General features: G+C 44.4%; 1 protein-coding gene across 1 annotated transcript in view; it reads right to left on the bottom strand.

Moving 5' to 3' along the window:
• The window catches only part of CEP126 (centrosomal protein 126), a 105741-nt gene that overhangs the window by 26988 nt on the left and 61124 nt on the right, over positions 1 to 17629 (bottom strand). The window contains exon 7 of the mRNA XM_068266853.1: positions 157 to 2158. Within this exon, the coding sequence (XP_068122954.1) occupies positions 157 to 2158 (2002 nt within the window). The remainder of the gene's footprint in view (positions 1 to 156; positions 2159 to 17629) is intronic.

Below are 17629 nucleotides of genomic sequence, written 5' to 3'. Positions count from 1 at the left end.
ATCTCGCACAGATAATTGGACAGACCACAGGGATCACTCCTGCAATGTTCCTGTAGATAGAGCCTCCTTCTGGCTCCTAAATCAAGATAAAATGTATACAAACGCCAATATCCATGTGTAGATAGCATAAGACATCCAGCATCGGAAGAGACTTACCTGGCGCAGAGTTTTTATGAGTTAAGGCACTTCGTACTCCTTGCCACAAGAGAGCAATCTCCTCATCGGTGGGAGTGTGGTCCAGGCGCAGTCCATTCTCGCCATACACAGGGTGCCGTTTCCCCGATGCAGGTAAGCTTTCCTGTATAGCTTGCACCCGTTCACTGTTCATAGTCAGGATGGTCTTTGTACTGTTCTCCACATGCTGAGGAGCAATCATATTACCTGAAGAACGGGATATCGTTTGAGAGGGTACTGTGTCCCTTGTTAAAATATAATTAGGGGACAAAGAACTCTTTGAATTATTGACCTGGGATGGAGACGTATTCACAGACTGACTCTTGGCTTCTGTGGTTGTCTCACTGCTATTGTAGTCTGATGTAAGCTTGGGTGGTGGATGAGGAACCATCGCCTTGGCCTGAGTCTTTGCAATCTTACCTGCTTCTGTAGCAGACTGAGGCCTTATTATGACACCCCTTCTATGTCGATAAGCAACAGCGGACTGTGCTTTAGCCGATTTTGGACGCCTCACTACCCTTGTCTTTGCTTTTGGTGGATTTCTAACAGCCTGGTTGTGTCCTACATACTTATCTTCCTCTCCCTTAGCTGTTGTCCAGGCCTGTTTGGTGAAATGGTATCCAGTAGAGTAGACAGAGCTTGGAGTCCCAGTAGCCGATGCTACTTGCTCATTAAGAGAAACAGTTGGGACAACAACATGTTCCATAAGGTTCCCTGTAGTGGAGGACTCCACTGGAGGCTTCTGGGTAGCTTGTGAGTTCCTGCTCATGTTCAATGCCTCTTTGTTGTCCGTTGTTTTGTCAGTTTCATCTAACCATCTTAGTTTTTTATTTTTCTTATTTTCCCTTTCCTTAACCAGTTCTACACTGTCCCTAATACCAGTGGAGGCTTTCTCCCCTAGCTGAAGTATTTTGCCAATACCCAACACCCTGTTACAGCCCCTTTCATACTTAGACCCTTTCTTTAAAATGCTTTTCAACAAGCTGTGTCCATCTTTGCCCGCGCTGTTAACTCGTGCCTTGATGTAAAATGTGGTCAATACAGCATCCTGGTCATCCTGTGAATAAGTACGTCCATTCAGCTGATCCTTTTGAAACTGGGTGAAACCAGAATCCATTTTAGGGACCATATTTGGGGGAGAGACGTTACCATGAAAAACATTCTCATGTTTCCCATTTACAATTTTATTGTGGTCACTTTTCTCAGTTTTATTGTGGTCACTTTTCTCTGTGACTAAGTGTGGTTTATAGGCATTCGACATTCCATTGCTCTCAGGACCTGAATTTATTGAATGAACTTCAGGTGTATATTTATTTGGTTTTAAGTCACTGTTGGTTTGGCAGTTACTGGCAGAACGTCCAGGAAAAGGAACAACTATTGGGGTTGCCGAGGGCTGAGCCATCGTCGGCTTTATAGGTACCCCAGAGCTCTGTGGCATGTCTTTGCTGTCCTGTGGTATCAGGCTATGGATGGTTTCTCTTGAGGTTTGGTCAGGAGTGGCCCAAGCTTTAGTTGGCCTAACCACAAAAGTACCAGGTGCACTTTCTCTATAATTCAAGTCAGAAAAGATCGGCTTGTGCTCTGGTGAAGGTACAGGTGAAAACTGAGTCACTCCTTGACTTGATGAAAACACAGCATAGGTGGAACCATTTTGTGTCAGGGTATCTATCCCTGCATGCTTTGCCCCATCTCTGTACATCTCCTTCTCTCCAGCTGGTGAGTTTTGTTCAATAATTTCATCAGGTATGAACTGAAGAAACTCAGGAGAGCTTTTTCGACAGTTTGATCCACTTTTATTTTCACTGATGTAGTCACTTCCACCATTCGGCGAGGAGATTTGCGATAGCGCTTTGTGCAAAGTGTCTTCTGGAAACTCTAGTGCGGTATAGCTTGGCTCATTTGCAGCATTTGGTTCCTCTTCTAGGCTATCCAAACTTGACAGACTTTCAGAATGGGCTAATTGTTCCACTTCCTGGTAAAAATTCTGAAAAAGAAAAGACGTTTAGAAGAATTAGTCAAGGTTTCCTATATCACTAGCTTATTTCAGGTAAAGCAAACAAACTTCAGCTGAATTATGGGAAGAGAATGTGATCACTGAAATTTCTAACATGTACATCACAAACTGGGAAATTCTGTAACATAATAGATGAAAATAGCGCTCACAGTTCTGCAAAAAACAAAAACAACTACTATTTGACGTTTTGGGTGGAGCCTTCCTCAGGTGTTTGAAGCCTGTGATCACGTAGTTATTCCAGTATTGGGCTGTGAGGCATTTGATTTTTCATCACACTGGGCTAAATTCATGGGCAGGTACATTCTGTTCAAGTAATTTTTCAAGCAAAACAATGTAAAGCTAAGCCTTCTTTAAAGGCCAATTGACATGCATGGTTCAAGTGTGCAATTAACTGATGCTTCTTTAGCAAATCAGCTGCTGATCAACTGCCGCCGCCTACCCTGACAATCAATGCAAACATAGGTGTGGTTGTCTAGCGTGAGGTTAAAAATGTAAATATCTGACAGGCGGTGACTTGGCTGATCTACTCACCCAAACAGGGATCAGTTGGTACGATAAACACCAACAAAATACCAACGTAAAATGAGCTCACCAGTGGTTGACGGGAATGATTCGTGCCAGGATGCGCTGTTCTTGTGAACTGGCCTTTGAAGCAAACCCGAGGAAAACCAAAGGAGAAAAATGAGATACTTGCCTATAAAGAGAGAAGCCTCTGGATCCTCCAAAGGTTTTCCCATGTCCTATTTGAGACCACCTCTGGTGCCGGGTCCCTCTTGAAGTTCACATCTGCACTACCTGCTGTGCATCAGCTCCCGCACAAGCACAGACATGCATGCATCATGGACGAGCGGCTGAGCTCATACACAGTGGGGAGCGTGACCACAATAACCTATCCGTCTAGCTCTTGTTGGATATATTCAGGAGGTCCATGTGTGGCAATGGTGGTCTCCAGGAGGTCACAGGAAGTCTCTGTGTGTTAGCGTACTTCTACTTGAGGTGACAGGGATATAGAAGCTTCCATGTTTATTTTGTTTTAAATAATGTGCTGCTAATCTTTTTGACTTCAGCAGTGTCTGATTCACAAACATGAATCGGGCATGCGATTAGTGTGGTCAGACTTCAGTGCACATGACCTATATACTTTGTCTGGGTCAGTGGCCTAAACTATTTAAGGCACAAGATATAGCTTGTTTAAAAAGGTGCTAAATATGGTAGCCTCCATATCACTGTCACTACAGGGTCACTTTAAATAGGCCTAAAAAACTAAAGGCCTAGAGGGCCTCTGATGCAATATACTTCTACCATGTTGGTGTAGTGGTTAGCACTCTCATCTTGCTGCTCTGGGTCTCCGGTTCAAATCCTAGCCAGGAAACTATCTACATGTTATATGTTCTCCCCGTGTCTGCCTGGGTTTCCTCCCACATCCCAAAAACATACAGATAAGGTCATAGGCTTAAATCACCCTAAATTGGCCCTAGACTTTAATACATACACTACATGATACATACGGTACATAGACATATGGCTATGGTAAGGGTTAGATTGTGAGCTCCTCTGAGGGACAGTTAAAGCGGACCCAAACCAAACATTTTTTTTAATTCAAAATACTTAGTAGCACCACTCTGACACATACAAAGATAAATAAACACTCCTTCAAGCCTATGATCATTTCAGTGCATGCTTTTCACCCTTCTCTTTTCATAACTAGGGTTATACTGGGGGCAGCCATTAGCAATTCCTCCTTTGCCAGACACCTCCTACTCCACCAGTCTGTCGGATTCTGTCCCGGCAATATGAAAGGAGGGGAGGGGTTCTTCCTATAAATGTAAAATATTTTATATTTGTCATCATGCAGCTGAAAAAAGGCTGCTATTTATTATTATAATTTAGAAAATAGATTTTATTTCTGAAATCTTGTATTTTTAATTTGGGTCCACTTTAAGTGACAATACAGTATGCTCTGCACAGCACTGTGGAAGATGTTGGAGCTATATAAATACTACATAATAATAATATTACTCATTTTAGCCCCATTTTATAATACTGGTATGTCAGCTTCAGTATGTACAACTGACTTGTCTATGGACTAATATTAATAATAAAAATAATATTCAAAATCATATACTGTAATAGTTGGTATTCTGTACTTATATTGATAGTAAATTAACTGCAGTGTTCAGATCCCCTTAAGACGGCAGTAGCCGAAACTAGTCGGAACAGGAGCGGGCAACAAAGATACAGGTTCGAGTAGAGGGGCCATAGTACCACATCAGGTGGGAAGCGTTACCAGCCAGGGAGGGTCCTAAGTGGATTAGGACCCTCTTAAAGAGAACCCGAGGTGTGTTTAAAGAATGTTATCTGCATACAGAGGCTGGATCTACCTATACAGCCCAGCCACTGTTGCTATCCCAAACCCCCCTAAGGTCCCCCTGCACTCTGCAATCCCCCATAAATCACAGCCGTGCTGTGAGGCTGTGTTTACATCTGTAGTGTCAGTCTCAGCTGCTCCCTCTCCTCCTGCATAGCTCTGGTCCCTGCCCCCATCCCTTCCCTCCAATCAGCAGGGAGGGAAGGGATGCAGGCGGGGACCGGAGTTCTGCAGGAGGCGGGGAGAGCAGAAGACTGACACTATAGAGATAAACACAGCCAGCTCTGACAAGCTGTTTGTCAGCAGCGTGGCTGTGATTTATGAGGGATTGCAGAGTGCAGAAGGACCGTAGGGGGGGTTGGGATAGCAACAGAGGCTGGGCTGTATAGGCAGATCCAGCCTCTGTATGCAGATAATATTCTTCAAACCCACCTCGGGTTCTCTTTAAAGTAAGTGCCTATCCTCGGGTTGCCTCTCTGTACCTTTTATCCAGCAATAAAACTTGTGTATATTCCACTAAAAGCCTCCCTGTTTGCTTTATTTGCACTTTGAGTGCATACAGGTGGAGGAGTGGAGAAGCATATCGACTATCGAGAAGAGTACATGTGCGCTGTGTTTATTCTATATTACTGACTGTTTGGATGCCAGGATTCGTCCTCACACAGCAGCACTGCACTGATTTTTTACTTGGGGCGCCACGGTTATTACTTTGAAAAAAACGAATACATAATCTGCTTCATAGATTTTTTGCTCATGTGTAATGCTGCGTACATACGATGCAATTTCCCGCCCGATCAATGGGAATCGAGCGATTATTTTCGACTTGTCCGATCTGCTCCCGATCGATAAAGTGACCGATTTTGGGCACTTACAATTGGAAAATCGATCGGGTGCACTTTGGACATGTACACAGGATGCAACTTAACGTCCGATTACGCATCGATTGGGCAGGAAATTGCATTGTGTGTACCCAGCATTAGCACTGCTTATTATGTCTTTGCTGATCTTATCAACATTTCAGCACGTGCTGAGTATAAGCAATGAGTAATTTATTTGTGGAAACAGCATGAGGCACATGCCAGTATTTGCAATCAGAACTAAAATGAGTAATGCAACCATACTACATTACTGAATGGAGCCTCATTTTAAAACCTCTTAAAGAGGAGCTGTTAGGTATAGGGTCTCAGAGAAAAAAAACACATTTATCAGTAGCTAAAGATTGGCTGTACTTACATTACATATGCATTTCACTGTCCACGTTTGGATTTCACAGAATTTTTATATAGTATTTGCAGAGAATGATGCTCCTGACAGCTCATGGCAGGTACCATGTTTGTCTGTCTCCTATGAAGCCAATTGTGTCCTCATGTCCTCCCTGCTTCCTGATGATTCACTCACACAAAAGATCCGTAATGAATAACACTACTGTGCAGTGAATATTGATTAGCCATGTGGCTAGGAACAATAGCGGACTCCTGCAGTGTACTCTGCCTGGAGATTTTTCACTGCTACTCTGTTGTAACATGAGCCTGGAGGGGAGGACCCAAGCAGCCCCAGAATGCTTTGCAGTATGGTATGCGGCCTGTCGTCCTTTTGAGAGCTTGGGTCTAACAGCTTTGCTGATAAGCACACATTAAAAGTAAGAGAGATTTTTAACTTCAGTATTGCCTTTTTGGCTTCCTTCTAAACTGTTTAACACAGGAGAATAGAGGTTTAAATTAGCTTTTGCAGCCTGACAGTTACTCTTTAAACACTCTTATGTATCAGTACATAAAGGGGACCTCCACTGTAAAGTGGAAAAAAAAAGCTAGAATCACACTGTGAGTGCTTTCTGAGCGCTTTTCTGACCTTTACTATACTGGGGGAGCATGACTAATACTGGGGAACTTCTGGCGAACTATACTGGGGGGGGGGGCACATCTGGCTTCCCCCAATACTGAGGGGAGCATGCATAACACTGAGGGAACTTCAGGCTTCCTATACTGGGACAGGCACAATTTGGGGGGGGGGGGGGGGGCATGCAGTGGAAACCTCGCCTCTGTGCTGGAACCTTGTCCCTGCTCTCTTTGTACTGCAGTGTGACATAGCTAAACACCAGGATTTCTAGTTTCTGGTTAGCTTCTAAAAACTGTGAGGCATTCCCCAGTGAGTAATGGTATACATGCAACAACTGCTGAGAGAACAATACAATGTATCTGCAGTCCAGTCAGCAGTATTTATTGCTGTTACTGTTACAGTATCTAATTACCACAATTAAAGGATTTACTCCTCATTCATTTAGAATTTTAACCCCCTCATCACTACCTAATAACCATACAGGCAGTAGATGTACTGCCGACACATCAACACTAAAGGAATTATTTCTATTTCCCCTATTATATAAAAGCATACGATACGTGAGAACATTTAAGGTAGCCATACATCAGGTGACTTGGCGGGCGATCGACGATCAGATTTGATTATCATAATCGAATCTGCTGAAAATTTGTGCCGGGGCGAAATTGGTTGCATACATCGATCAGACGTGCTGCAAGATGTCGGGACGTCATGCTCAATCGGGTATGTGGTGTTAAGGGCATGCGATATCGGGACGAGCGATGGATCACACACGCGCCCACGTTATGCCGGTAACCACGTGGGGTGCGTGTATGTGGAAGGAGCACGGAGCCAGCGGAGGACACCGACAGGTAAAGTATTAACGTAGGGAGCACCAGGGGGGGGGGAGCACAGCAAGGCAACGGATGCAGCATCACGAGGCCGATTCCCAAGAGATTTCATGCTGAAGTTGATTGGGAATTGGCCTGTGGTGTATGGGCAGCCAACCGATCTCTCTCCAATCAGATTGCGTTCTTTAACCTTAAAGAGGAACTTAAGCCTAAACAAACATACTGTCATTAAGTTATAATAGTTATGTTAATTAAAATAGGTAATATAATATCTTACCCACCCTGTTTTAAAAGAACAGGCAAAGGTTTGTGATTTCATGGGGGAAGTCCTCTTTTTGGTTGAAAGGAGGTGACGGAGCATGAGACACAGTTCCAACTGTCCTGTGTACTGATCACCCCTCCCAGTTGCTAGGCAACATGAACAACAACATAGGAAATCCCATCATGCTTTGCACAGCATCAGGGGAAAAAAGCCTGGGCAGTTTTCTTTGATGGGGCGGAGCTTAGCTTCTGTGCAGGTAAAAATAAGGCTTGGGTAAGAAAAACAAGAGTTCTGATGCTGTGAAACTGTTAAAGAAACACCAAGCCTTTTCAGTGCTGCTGAGTAGATTTTTAGTCTGGAAGTTCACTTTAACTTGAACCTGTGTCTATGAATTGTGCCCACCCTTCCCTCCCCGTAGTCATGTGATATTGATGACAGGATTAGTGGGCACTGGTCTAGAGACTGTTGACCAATGGGAGCAGCTTAGTGAAGGAGGAAGGGGTGTGCACAATTTACAGTCAAGGCCTGGGTCTTAGCTATAGCTAGGCTACCGTTAGCAACACCACAGGTTTCCTTAGCAATGCTCACGCTACTGAAGTACTATGGGTCCTACTAACAGTGTAACTTGCAGTACACTGCTGCTGGTAGTAGTGATAATATTGCCACGTGCTGTCTGCGCACAGTAATATTATTGCAGTTTAGTGCATAAACCCCTTCCTCTTTTTTTTTCCCTCATGAGCTATACAGATCAGGTTTCAGCAGCAGCTTATCTAATCAGCCACCTCACCCCAGTTTAGTTTCAGCTGTCAGCCTCTGTCGCCGGCAATGGCAATATAAAGAGCCAGGGGACCTATGTCTAGTATATAACTAGCGTGTGTACCAGGCTTCGGGCTTGATTCACTAAGACAAATAGCATGCCTTATCAGCGTTAACACGCCTTATCAGACTTAACATGCCTTATCAGAGTAGCATAGAGTGGATCTCTCTCTTGTCATTGGCAATTAGCAGGCATAAGTTCTTAGCGCTCGCAATGCTACTCTGATAAGGCGTGTTAACTCAGATAAGACGTGGTAACTATGATAAGGTGTGTTAACGCTGATAAGGCATGTTAACTCTGATAAGGCATGCTATTTGTCTTTGTGAATCAAGCCCTTTATGCCATAAAGAGTTGGACATAAGTTCACTATAAAATTGGAAGCATTTAACATTGTTTGAGTGGATGTAATGCATGTTATGTGAAGGAAAACAGTGTTAACCTAAAAATCATTACCTGTGCTTAGGTCATGCATAACAGTACAGTATCTTATTCTGGCCACTACTTGAAGGTGCTGCTGAAAGACAGCAAATTAGGCTAGTTATTCAGCCAAATACAAAGCCTGTCTCCAAAACTTGAAACAGCGCCTTCTAATGGCATCCAGGATCAGATAAGTTTCATTAAATTTTAGCAGCTACAGGGCTTGGGAGATGAAAATCTTAAAGGGATAGTTAGCAGATTATAAAATCACAATTGGTACTTACCTGGGGCTTCCTCCAGCGATCTCCTGGTCCCACTGGCAGCTCCGTTAATTGGCAACTTCCGTCTGAAGTCACCAGTACGAGTCCCCACCGTGCACGTTACACGTCATCACGACAGCCAGCGTGAGAGTCCTGTGCATGAGCGGTTCAGAGTTAGAGAACCGCGCATGCACAGGATTCTCACGCTGGCCACCTGTACTGGTGACTTCAGGCAGAAATTGGCAATTAACTAAGCCGCCAGTGGGAACAGGAGAGGAGCCAGGAAACCGCCAGGGGACCTCGTGGCCTGGAAGAAGCCCCAGGTAAGTACCAATTATGATTTTATAACCTGCACAGTATTCCTTTAAAGTGACAGTGAAGCACAAAAATCTTATGATATAATGAATTGAATGTGTAGTATGGATGATTAATAGAACATTAATAGCAAAGAAAAGAGTCTTATGTTTTTATTTTCACTTATATAGCTTTCTTTTTTATATAACATTGCATCATTCTGTCATATATGCCATTTACAAACCATACTCTGTATTTCAAACTATGAAACAGAGCAGAGATAATGACCCTTTGAACTTCCATGCAGTAGAACCTTATCTGTTTTTAGCTGTTTCTTTGATGTATAAGTGCTTCGGAAAACAGCACTGTAGCCAACCCAAGTTGAGTCGAAGAGCTCAGAGAAGCTCTTTTGCATAGATAACAATTGAAGTTTCATAAAGAGAATCTGTTCAAGTTAAAAACGTCCCCTGGTGGGTACTTACCACGGGAGGGGGAAGCCTATGGATCCTACTGAGGCTTCCCCTGTCCTTCTCCTTCCCATGATGGAAGCGCTAGAGCTCTCTGAACGGCGGGCATGTAAACATTCCCCTTCCCGGCTCCAGCACAGGCGCAGTAGCGGCCTACACTCGGGGTCAGGCGGAAATAGCTGACCCCGATCTAAGAGAATGGACCTGATCGGGATCGGCTATTTCCGTCTGAGCCCATTAGGGAGCCACTACTACGCCTGCGCTGGAGCCGGGGAAGGTAAATATTGCAGACGCTACGCTTTCCTTGCCGGCTGTAGTTGATAGAGGGGGGGGGGGGGGGGGCGGGGAAGGGCATCGCTGCCACTTGATAGGATCCAGAGGCTTCCCTATCCCGAGGTAAGTACCCCCCAGCGGACTGTTTGACTTTACAGTGTCTCTTAACTCTTCCTGTACTGGAAACAATTTGCGACTCTTTTGCTACTAATATTCTATTTCTTAGCTGAACTACACATACAAATCATTATCTCATACGTTTATTTTCACTTCAGGTTCCCTTTAAGTGGCTTAGAAAGACCCACGACAGTTCAGCTAACTTTTATTGCTGCTCCACAGTCTCAGTATATTCTGGTCGGTCTCATTACAAATACTTTTCGATTACTTTGCACTATAATATACATCGAGTTCTAATGGAGTAACTCCTTGAATTCATCAGAACAGACTTGAGAGTTTGGAGCGTCAGGCTTGCTGATGGAGAGCGCAGTTTCCTTTGTATTCACTTGCTAAAAGGATTAAAGTTCACGTCCCTCAGACCGACATGTGGCATGAGTAAAGACCGCCGAACGTGACGGCGCTAACAGACGCACTGTAAAGATGGAAATAGAAGACTTAGAAGGACGTCATTAGTTGTTAACAGCATACAGATGACTGGGAGACGTGAGTGACGTGTGCACTGCATTCCTCCAGGAATCAACATGTCCAAGCAGCGTGGAACCTGTTTTTCAACATTAGGTTCGGATCAGTCTCATTACTGTACAGCGGGCGCACATCATGTAATGCGTGTTCAAAAGTTCTACTGCTACAAATTAGCGCAATAAAGTAAGTTGTATCTGCAGTGCAACAGGCCTGACAGGGGGACGGCTCTGATGGTCATGTGATAACATTCAGAAAGCTGCAGAGTCAAAAGAAAACTGGGCTTCAACCCAATTTCTCTATATCTGAGATGACTACAGATCAGTCACAGACGTTACAGGGGCTGACAACAGAGAAGACCCAGAGCACACAGAGGGACCTCAGATACTTCAGGGGGCAGCACATTGCAGAGTACATAGTCATGTCATTAACTGTCCTCAGAGGAGATCACACTCTAATCCTACCATAGTCATAGTGTAATGTCCTACCATATTATTATTATGTATTTATATAGCACTGAAAACTTCTGCAGCACATTACAGAGTACATAGTCATGTCACTGACTGTCCTCAGAGGAGCTCACAATCTAATCCTACCATAGGCTAATGTCCTACCATATTATTATTATTATGTATTTATATAGCACTGACAACTTCTGCAGCACATTACAGAGTACATAGTCATGTCACTGACTGTCCTCAGAGGAGATCACACTCTAATCCTACCACAGTCATAGTCTAATGTCCTACCATATTATTATTATGTATTTATATAGCACTGACATCTTCTGCAGCACTTTACAGAGTACATAGTCATGTCACTGACTGTCCTCAGAGGAGATCACACTCTAATCCTACCACAGTCATAGTCTAATGTCCTACCATATTATTATTATGCATTTATATAGCACTGACATCTTCTGCAGCACTTTACAGAGTACATAGTCATGTCACTGACTGTCCTCAGAGGAGATCACACTCTAATCCTACCACAGTCATAGTCTAATGTCCTACCATATTATTATTATGTATTTATATAGCACTGACATCTTCTGCAGCACTTTACAGAGAATGTAGTCATGTCACTGACTGTCCTCAGAGGCGCTCACATTCTAATCATGTCATAGTCTATTGTCCTACCATATTATTATTATTATTGAGTATTTATGTAGCACTGACATCTGCAAAACTTTACACTTTACAGTACATAGTCATGTCACTGACTGTCCTCAGAGGGCTCACAATCAATTCCTACCAAAGTCATAGTCAAATGTCCTTCCATTTATTATTATTATGTATGTATATGTATGTTTTTTTCCTGTGCTGTCAAAGAAAACGGAGTGCTGAGAGGGAACCTACACAAATACAGGGAGAAGAAGCAGACCACCTCATACACAGTATCCCTTCACCTATTGTCCTACTCCTTAACCCATTAGACTGTAAGGCCGATTAACCAGTGCTCTCTTTTCCCTCCTGTATCTCATGCTGTACAATGTGTGTGTATATCTTCCACCCCTATGTAGAACCCAGAACTAATCATTTTCCCACAGTCTTTGTCCACCTCTCTGCCTCATATAACACCCCTATAACTTCAGTCCCCAAAGCCCGGTGCTTAGGGGTAATATTTAGATCTTCTCTCTCATTTATTCCTCACTCCCTAACCAGCTCCTGTCATCTCCAACTCAAAAACATATCTCGCATCCGACCTTTTCTCACTCAGGACACTACTAAAATGTTAGTACATGCTCTTATAATATCTCGTTAGAACGATCTGGTTAAAACTATTGTAATGTACTGCTGTGTGGACTCCCTCCCTCACCTCAGTCCCCCATCTGCGCTCCTCCTCTAGCTTAAGTTCTATGGAAAACAAAAGTTTGCTTTCTTGGAACAGAACGAATTTGCGATAATTCAGGTTGGAGTGAGCTTGAGCATCACTGCTGAATATATGCAAATTAACCATTGTTGCCCTTAGAAGCTAAACACACCTCCAGAACTGCTGGATTGCAATGATGTGTCAAGTTTGTTAATTTGTGCAGAGCCATACTAATCCAATATGCATACAGACTGTTTCGGATTGGTTTATACTCACCAGTGCATGGCATGGATTAATTTGGCTCTATGAAGTAGCGCTTGAAACACCAAGAGGTACAGACTAACCAGCAAGCTCATGGTGAGCCAAAACTCATTGGAGTTAATTTGGTTAATTTGCATATATTCATCATTGCATGCAATAGGCACTTGCCTGACTCTACTTGGAAAATACTTACATCATGTTTGCTACAATAGCTGCTTGCTGTTTTAAGAACTGCATTGACATCTAGTGGTTAAAAATGAAAATGTTAACGTTTAACTGCAACTTCAAATTACAGCTTGCCTTCCTAAAAGAGATGATAATTGCATGTCATCACTTTCCCTTGTCCAAAATGATCTACAAGACAGGATAGAGAACAGAGCCATGGAATTAATTTCTATCTGTCTCTGTGAACAAGGAATGCGTCCAGGGCATCCAGTTAATAGCAAACCTATTGTCTTAATTATAGACTGTCATCAATCCAACAACATCCAATACTGCTATCTTAAGGAGTAATTTCCTGTCATTAGTGCAAGGACCAGGTCTGCGCTGAGAGGTTTGGAAGGGCCTCCATGAACAAGACTGCATATCTGGAGGAGGCCAGGAACAGGTTGGCGTTTTGGAAAGTGAAAAGCTCACCTGATTGGCTGGGGTCACTAAGGTGGGATGAACTCTATTATAGATCTTTGGCTAGTGCACGACAGTAATAGATCCCTCTCAGATCTGACAGGGATCTATCCGATGGTCGAATCTAGTGGCCATCTATAAGGGCGCCCATACACTACTCGATTTTTGGCATCAATATCTGGCAGAAATTGATGCTGCAGCATAGCCGCCCAATAGATTATTTCCATCTATCTTCAGATGAAATAAGTCGCATGGGCTCATATGGGTGAATGCAGGAACAGGGAGGTATATGATAGTCGATCTGGTGGCAGATTGAAGGGTGTAAGAGGAACTATAGTGAAAATAAAATAATAAAATGGCTTAACTTTTTTTTTACAATATTAATTTATAAATGATTTAGTCAGTGTTTGGCCATTGTAAAATCTTTCCTCTCCCTGATTTACATTCTGAAATTCATCACTGGTGGTGACATCTTTAGTCCTGTTAGGTGATGTGTGCATAGAACTCTCAGTAAATTACCGTAATATTCTGCAAAGGGAGAGACTGTATGCTTGGCAGTTGGAAACAGCCATTATTTCCCACAATGCAATGAGGTTTACAAACAGGAACTGTCAGGACCAAGGTCTTGACATGACACTGTGGGAGGGGTTTTACCACAATATCAGCCACAGAAGTAATATGTTCGAGAAAAGATAAAGATTGCTTGTGGGAAAGGAGATATCGGCTACTGATTAAGATGAAGTTAAATTCAAGGTTAAAGTTCCTCTTTAAGGCCTTAAAGTTAGAGAAACTGAGAGCCCAATATAGTGTAGTATGTTCAGCATAGATATAGTAAAGATAATCAGTGAGAAGAATATACTCACAAACGTGGGTTACCACAAAGGCAACCACTGTATGAGCAGGTGAGGAGATTAGACCTGTCCTCACTCAGGATTAAGAAGTCACTCTCTGTAGATCAGATAAGGGGTAGGTCACCCCTCCACCAGGGGTGGACACGGTACAGCAAAAGGAGAACAGAGGTGCCAGCAGGGTACGCACGTTTCGCAGACCACGCCCGCTTCATCAGGCAATAAACGTGGGGACAAACAGAATTTCAGCAGTAGCAGCGCCTCAGTCAAGAGTCAAGCGGGCTCGGCCTGCGAAACGCGTTGCACTTTTGGGGTACTATATAATAAATGTGATTACTATTATACAGACAGTCTTTCGTGTCTGCTTTATGGAGGTAAGTCCACCGCTTCCTCCAAGCAAATTTTAAAGTTTTTATCCACTTTTACCCTGCTGGCGCCTCTGTTCTCCTTTTGCTTTTTAAAGGGAACCAGAGAGGAACGGGGGGTTGAAAAAAGAAAATGATTTTATACATACCTGGGGCTTCTTCCAGCTCCATAAGCCTGAATCGCTCCCACGCCGCCGTCCTCAGCTTCCTGGATCCGCCGGTACCGGGCCCGTCACTTCCGGCGGACGCGGCCAATTGTCCGCATCACAGGGGCTCCCTCCATACATGTACGCATGCGGCAGCGCAGTAAGCAGCCACATGCGTATCTGTATGGAGAGAGAGCACCCTGTAATGCGGAGAATTGGCCGCGTCCGCCGGCCGACTTGCCGACTCGCGGCAATGACGGGACCCGGTGGCGGCGGATCCAGGCAGCGGAGGACGGCGGCGTGGGAGCGATCCGTGCGTATGGGGCTGGAGGAAGCCCCAGGTATGTATATTGAATCCTCTCTGGTTCCCTTTAAGGCCTTGTTAACATCATAAATCGCCAGCGCTATCGCAAGCTCTGAGTAATTTATTGTGCTTTTTATAAAGCACTTTTCGCTGCGCTTTGAGCTTAAAAAAGTGTTTTTGTTAGCACTTTTCTAAGCGCTTTTGCTGAGCAATTTAGATTTTCACTTCCTGACCTGGAAAAGAATAAATGCAATGTATTAATTCTTAAAAGTGCTCGGGAAATCGCTATACAAAGCGATTTTTCAAGCGTTTTGCGCTTCTCCTATACCTTCCATTATAGCAAAAGCGCTCAGAAAATGATACATGTAGCGCGTTTGCGATTTGCTGAAAATCGAAATGCTTACATGTAAACACTCTCATAGGAAATCATTGCACAAGCACTGTTAGGGCGATTTTTAAAATCCCCGGTGCTTAAAAAAAAATCTGGAAACACTTATGGAACTTGATTCCTTAAACCGTGATATGACAAATAGCACACCTTATCAAAGATAGCACACCTTATCAAAGTTAACACGCCTTTCTCAGAATAGCATAGCGAGCGATACGAACCCGCAGGGGCTCAGGGCAGGACGAGTGCCGTTGCCAACTAGAAGGCATAAGTTCGTATGCTACTCTGATAAGGTGTGCTATCTTTGATAAGACGTGATCTCTTTGATAAGGTGTGCTATTTGTCATATCATGGTTTAGTGAATCAAGCCCATAGTGTGAACAAGCACTGCTCTGCAAAGGCTGGAGTATGGCTAAGTGGATGACAGTTTTCATACCAGAAAGTCCTGAGGCAGCAGAACCTGATGGGGCGCTCTGCAGCCACATGTGCAGGTTTACTTTGACTACTCAATCATTTCATAATAATTATTACCAAGGCAAATTACATCAGCAGAGCTGGCAACATGACTCACACATACAAACATATCATTGTTAAAAGTCCATCTCCGGGCACAGAGATAAAATTACAATTAGCTGAATAGACTGCTTTCTGAAATGGTGCATTTGTCTCTGAAAAGAGACCTCTGCATATAGAACTTTTGATCACATGACTCTGTAGCTACTGCTGCTGCAGATGCTTTGCTCGTTCCTACTGTAAGGAGGAAGACACAGTCTGGATCTGTCAGCAGCCAATAGCACGGAGGGTCTGTGAGACAGGAAGTGGCAGGTGTCTGAGCTACTGAGCTGGCACTTTACAACTGATCTTCTAAACAGACCTAAACAAGCTCTGCTGCCAAGTCTCTACAGAAGGCTAGGAAAACGCTTGTGCCTGTAGCGGCGCTTTAAAGAGACACTGTAACATCAAAAACATCCCTTGGGGGGTACTCACCTCGGGTGGGGGAAGCCTCGGGATCCTAATGAGGCTTCCCACGCCGTCCTCTGTCCCACGGGGGTCTCGCTGCAGCCCTCAGAACAGCCGGCGACAGACCCGACTGTAAATTCAATATTTACCTTTGCAGGCTCCAGCGGGGGCGCTGTGGCTGCTTTCGGCTCAGAAGTAGACGGAAATACCCGATCTCAGTCGGGTCGGCTCTACTCCCGGTCCGCCGGAAACTTGCGCCTGCGCAGTATAGCAGACCCGACGGCGATCGGGTATTTCCGCCTACTTCGGAGCCGACAGCCATCAGAGCGCCTGCGCAGGAGCCGGTACCCCCCAGGGGACGTTTTGACAATACAGATTCTCTTTAACCTCCTGAGCGATAATCCCGAGCTGAGCTCGGGGTATGTCGCGCAGGAGGAGTTCTCAGGCCCTGGTGGGCCGATTTGCATAATTTTTGTTACACGCAGCTAGCACTTTGCTAGCTGCGTGTAACTTCCCAACGTCGCCGCTCGCCGCCGATCCGCCGCTACCCGCCGTGCCGCGCAGCCCCCCCCCCCCCTTGCACAGCCTGGACAATCAGTGCCAGGCAGCGCTGAGTCGTGGATCGGAACTCCCTCTGACGTCACGACGTCCATGACGTCATCCCGCCCCGTCGCCATGGCGACCGGGGAAGCCCAGCAGGAAATCCCGTACTGAACGGGATTTCCTGCTTACTCTGATCGCCGAAGGCGATCGGAGTGGGTGGGGGGATGCCGCTGCGCTGCGGCTATCATGTAGTGAGCCCTGGGCTCGCTACATGATTTAAAAGATAAAAATTTTTAAAAAATAGTGCTGCGCCACCTCCTGGGCGATATAATTGTATCGCCCAGAGGGTTAAAGGAGAGTAACTGTCAGGCATAAAATCAAAAATCAATTCTTTATTTTTATCTGGTAAACAAGTAATAAAGATGCCAACCAGGCAATCCAAAAGTTAAAAATCACTCTTATTTTTCTTCTCCGTAAAACATAATTCCCCAGTTTCCCTGGCGCTTATTTGGTGCATCTGCCGCACAAAGGAAGTTGCAGGGCATGCTGGGTTTGCTTTTTTTCTTCTTTCTTCTCAGATACAACTAATGCAGCCTGATTGGCTGGAGCCTTTTTCCCTCCCGTTTTCCCCTCCCACACCTCTGTTCCTCTCTGATTGGCCAATATTTCTCATGCTGAGACAATGCACTTTCTATTGCAGACCTGGGTGTGAGTGTCTGAACACTGAGAG

Source organism: Hyperolius riggenbachi, chromosome 2 (assembly GCF_040937935.1).
Source record: "Hyperolius riggenbachi isolate aHypRig1 chromosome 2, aHypRig1.pri, whole genome shotgun sequence".
In the NCBI taxonomy this organism is placed as follows: domain Eukaryota; kingdom Metazoa; phylum Chordata; class Amphibia; order Anura; family Hyperoliidae; genus Hyperolius; species Hyperolius riggenbachi.
This window is presented reverse-complemented; position numbering and strand designations above follow the sequence as displayed.